Source organism: Folsomia candida, unplaced genomic scaffold (genome assembly GCF_002217175.1).
Source record: "Folsomia candida strain VU population unplaced genomic scaffold, ASM221717v1 Fcan01_Sc004, whole genome shotgun sequence".
NCBI lineage: Eukaryota > Metazoa > Arthropoda > Collembola > Entomobryomorpha > Isotomidae > Folsomia > Folsomia candida.
The window spans coordinates 654,813-659,382 of NW_019091196.1; the positions used below are offsets into that span (position 1 = coordinate 654,813).

At 35.8% G+C, this 4,570-nt stretch overlaps 1 protein-coding gene across 1 annotated transcript; it reads right to left on the reverse strand.

Moving 5' to 3' along the window:
- Positions 1 to 540: 540 nt before the first annotated feature.
- LOC110848816 (SEC14-like protein 2) lies at positions 541 to 3,135 on the reverse strand. Its single transcript, XM_022096139.2, has 7 exons — positions 2,791 to 3,135; positions 2,594 to 2,669; positions 2,489 to 2,532; positions 2,181 to 2,295; positions 1,525 to 1,731; positions 1,379 to 1,459; positions 541 to 925 (listed from the first exon to the last, which is right to left on the reverse strand). Exons 1-7 carry the CDS (start codon positions 2,905 to 2,907, stop codon positions 693 to 695), a joined length of 873 nt encoding a protein of 290 aa, XP_021951831.1. The 5' UTR covers positions 2,908 to 3,135; the 3' UTR covers positions 541 to 692.
- Positions 3,136 to 4,570: the final 1,435 nt, after the last annotated feature.

The window sequence follows — 4,570 nt, forward strand, 5'->3', positions numbered from 1 at the left end:
ATGGAAGGGAAAAAAATTGGTTTTTTTGAACTCTCTGGACTGGATTGGAGGAAGGATCAATACAGAAATTTGATGCTACGTTATGTTTGCGGGGGTGGTTTGGTTGGATGAAGATGTTGCGAAATTCATGATTTTTTTGCATGGATAAATTGGTAGGAAGATTGCATAAAATTGTGGTAAAATAATCATCAATATGGTCAAAATCCACACATTTTTAATGATTTCTCCCCTCTGGGAACTTATTTTAAAATTCTAGACGACAAATTTGAAGTCAGTGAGTTGATTGATGGAATGGCGCTGAGTTTTTTGAGCCAGTTTCGACGAGTTCCAATTTTTCTGAAGGCTTCTTAACCTTGAGATCTCCTCCTTCAAAAAGTGTTAAAATCTGGAGTGTATATTTTTGAAAAAGTTGGGAACGAACTGCGTTACAAATTTGTCATCCAGAATTTTAAAATAAGTTCCCAGAGCGGAGAAATGATTAAAAATGTGTTGATTTTGGCGACGAGTAAGCGAAATATATAAAATATAGGGTAAAACTGCTTTATGTACAGGTTGAATAACTCTTTTGTATTTTTATTATTGTACTTTTATAGCGATCACACGTATTAACTTAATCAATTAATTAATTAATTAATTACTAATTAAACTAATAAAAACCTTAATCACAGAAATTAATTACCTCTCTTTAGTTCTCATACGATATCATTACTACACTGGAAATATCCTAACTGTTTAAAATGCTCCATTTCATAGGGGCTTTCCTTATCGCCTCCAAAGTTCTGGGTGAGCTTGTCCCTGGCGATGTCGCGCAAGAGGACGTTTTGCCATTCTTCTTTGTCTCGGCCGAAAAATGTGAGGATTTTTCGAGCCCTTTCGCTAAACAGGGGCTTCATCAGTTGAAGCACGGGGGTGAAGACTTGTGGAGCTGTGGGGCACAAAAAATATGTGTCATTATTTTAGCATTTTAGGTTTTGCGAGCATTTTGAGAGCTTCAGTGCAAAAAGTGTGCAAAAAATTTTTTTAGTACAAGAATACGTCACGTGCAAAAGTTATATCAAGTTTGAAATCACTAAAATGTAAAAATTCGAATCCCCATAAAAATTGGCATGATTTTTTCGCCATAATTTCGTTCCGCGTAATTTCATGCACAGGATTTGCAATTCCCTATAAAAATGCCTGAATTTTTTTTCATTTTTGCACATTTCTCGTATAAATGTATTTATCTGCATGAAAATTTGCATGCTCTTTCGCCATAATTTTGATTCGTGTATTTTCATGCAAGATTTTCATTCTCATGCACAGAATTTGCAATTTTCTACGAAAATGCTTCAATTTTACACATTTTTGCAAATTTCTCATCCGCATTTCTCCCACTTACTATTGATCACGTGGAGTTTGTGCACATCGCCGGGATAGTGTTGTTGCAACGTGCGGAGAAAGTGGAGCTGAATTGGAATACCTGCAAAATTTGGGGGAACAATTAATACATATTTATCACAAAAACTGTATGCAAATTTTTCATACATTGGAGGCACCCATGCTGCGCCAAGTTGTAATTGTTCATGTCCAGGATTAGCGTCCACTGCGTGATGTTCATCCCTCTCTCCTGCGACGATCTAACCAGGCTGGTCACCTCTTCGACGAGGTGGTCAATGTAGCGCATCAGACGCTTCGACTTTCCAGCCAGGATGGCCTTGCGGATGTCCCAGTCGCCCAGAAATACGGAGACGACTAGAAGGAAATATAGAATTAGAACTTGATTGTCCTGCTGAAATGAGTGTTTCGAGTGGAAGCACTTGCAGGAAATAGTGGCAAAAAAGTGTTTTTTTACCGATATTTTGACCTGCAATAAATGCAAGGCGCAATAAACTATGCCCCGTTGCTATAATTCATACGGCGCGTGGCTGGATGGCGCTTATTTCGCGCACTTTCTTGCAATTTCTTAGTTTTTTGCAGTTTCTGGCACCTCGCATTTCTCGCGTTGCTTGCTTTGCAGTGCAAGAAATTTAGCAAACCAGTAAAAACGAAATGCTGGTTCTTGCAATTTCTTAATTTTTTGCAGTTTCTTGCACCTCACATTTCTTGCCTTGCTTGCTTTGCAGTGCAAGAAATTTAGCAAATCCACAAGAAATGAAACGCTGGTCCTGCTGGGAATTTTTTTTTTGCAAAAAATCTCTTACCAGGTCTCCCCTCGTTGTCACAGCCTTCGATGGAGTAGCGGAAATCGGGCTCCAAATCGGACCAATCCTCCTCATTTACAGAGTCCATCTTATTCTTGGAACGCCACGCGACGTTCTAAATAGTGTATCGAATAATACAATTTTTAGTAAGCTGTTTATTTGGGAAAATTTGTAGTGGGGTTATTTGTTTATTTATTCATGTGTACGGTAGGGCAAATTACACATGACAAATTTTGGAAATTTGCAGCTGCAAAAATTCAGGTATTTATTTATCTGGTGGGCGTTCAAAAATTTGGCTACGTACTTACCTCCATCAACATTTGTTCAGCAGCTTCCACATTGAATTTTCTTGCTGTAAGGGAAAAATAGTCTTAATTTTTGCGAATTATGTACCACATGACTAATTCACCCACCTCTCAACCATCGCACCAAATAAATGTCTTCTTGCATATACTTGTGCGGTAATTTGTGACTGACTCGTTCCTTGAACTGGAATAAATCATTGTAAAAATTGAAGCTTGCAAAAATATCATAGAATTCAGACTGGTCAATTCATTGCAAAAAAATCCAGTCTGTCTACCCCAAAATTCGCACTGATTTGATTACGTACCTTGTCCAGCGTCAATTTTTCACTATGTGTCAACGTGAGATCTTCATCTAACGTTTGTCCCGTTACAAAAACCACTCCTGCCACAAGAAAAACTAGGAAAAACTGAAATCCCCACATTTTTGGAACTTTTAGAATTTTTGGAACTATTAAATTCGAACTTATTTATCACGCTGAATGGCACAGAAGGTCACAGAAGGAGCACTTTTATCCAACTGTGGCGTGCATACGAATTTCGTCGCGTTTTAAACGTACCCCACGCCACAAGTGACGATGTTTGTCAGTCGTGCTTTTTCAAGTGTGGTGACTGAGTTCTAAATACAAATATTCTGGTCACCACCACACCGCAGTGACCTCAGCTCAGCGTGGTCAGGATCTCAACTTAAAAAAAATCAAGCGTCAAGAAGAAAGAGATCAAGTTTAAGGAGGTGCACTTTGCACCAAGATTTGTATGTATTTTGCACTTTGCATGCATACGATGTATGGTACCATTAGCCGGTGACGTTGATCGCTTGGGTTTTACTGTACTGCAGGTGGATTGAGTCTTATTTAACGTATTGCTTTGTTACATAAGTAAGAATTGGTTCGTCAAATGCACTTCGTGGTAAAGAAGGTGGTGAGTTGGTCATGCTGGCTGAATCGCACGTCAGTAAAATCTGTGTATTATTATACAGAAGCTGCTCGGATGAGATGGTTTCAAAGTGTGCATGTGTGGATTTGATGTACGAATTCTTAATAAAGATTTAATAATTGGAGGTAAAAATGCGATGAAATTATGCATTAAAGACATGCATAAAAAACATCTTTGTTCATGTTGTACTAAAATTGTTATCTGTGCAGGTTATATATGTATGTATTTATGTATGTTGTACGGATATTTATTCATTTTCGACTACATACATATGTAACGTATTTGCATGGATAACTACATAAAACTTCGATATATTTTCTATAAGTATTCCTTGATCTGTCTTTCGAAGTTTTCCTAAATATCCAATCCACCAGGAATTATTTCAAAAACATGTAAATATTCAGCTGTTAAAGAAATATATAGGGAAATTATTTCTCAATCAATCAAAATTTTCCTAAATTCAGTATTTCGTTCAGCTATTAAAAAATATAATTTTTTTAAGATTCAGATAAATTTGCAAATACCCTTTATTACTGCCTTTTATTTATATGTACATATTTAAAATTAATTCATATAATTTAATTCATATAATTAATTCATATATTTCATATTATTAACAGTATTTCAGCGATTTTATGCAAAGACGAAAAATTTAAATTAAAAAATTATGAGTGTTTAATTTCAAGATTTTCTAAACATAATTTGATAAAACAATGCCAGAAATGTTATATTTATTCGTTTTTCTTTATACATATTTCTGAGAGATTTTTGCGATTTTTCATAAATACATAACCGTCCTGTGATACATAATTAGTATTTTATAATTAGTATTATTGTAGGAAAGTCTTCTTGTAGGCAGGTGTACATATCAGAAAATTAATTAAACTTGGCGTGCTCTTTATTTAATACGACACGGCATGCTATTGATCTTATCGCAAAATTTATTATTAAGTTGGTTACTTACTTACCTACAGGAATGAATACTTATGGTGAAGCTCATCCCACAAACTATATGTAAATATAGCCTGTAAGCCTGTTAATTATTAAAATCTTAACATTTTTACTGGTTTAACTGCGATGCATGCTTTTGGGGAATTTGCCTGGATTTGGAATAGCTCACAATGGAGGTCTCCCAGCGTATGCTCTCCGATT

What these genes read in the sequence shown, in the direction of transcription:
- LOC110848816 (XM_022096139.2), bottom strand. Translation starts at nt 2,907, where the DNA reads ATGTGGGGATTTCAGTTTTTCCTAGTTTTTCTTGTGGCAGGAGTGGTT. An exon ending in TTTGGTGCGATGGTTGAGAG is followed by an intron (nt 2,533 to 2,593) that starts GTGGGTGAATTA and finishes TTTCCCTTACAG; the next exon opens with CAAGAAAATTCAATGTGGAA. An exon ending in TGACAACGAGGGGAGACCTG is followed by an intron (nt 1,732 to 2,180) that starts GTAAGAGATTTT and finishes ATTTCCTTCTAG; the next exon opens with TCGTCTCCGTATTTCTGGGC.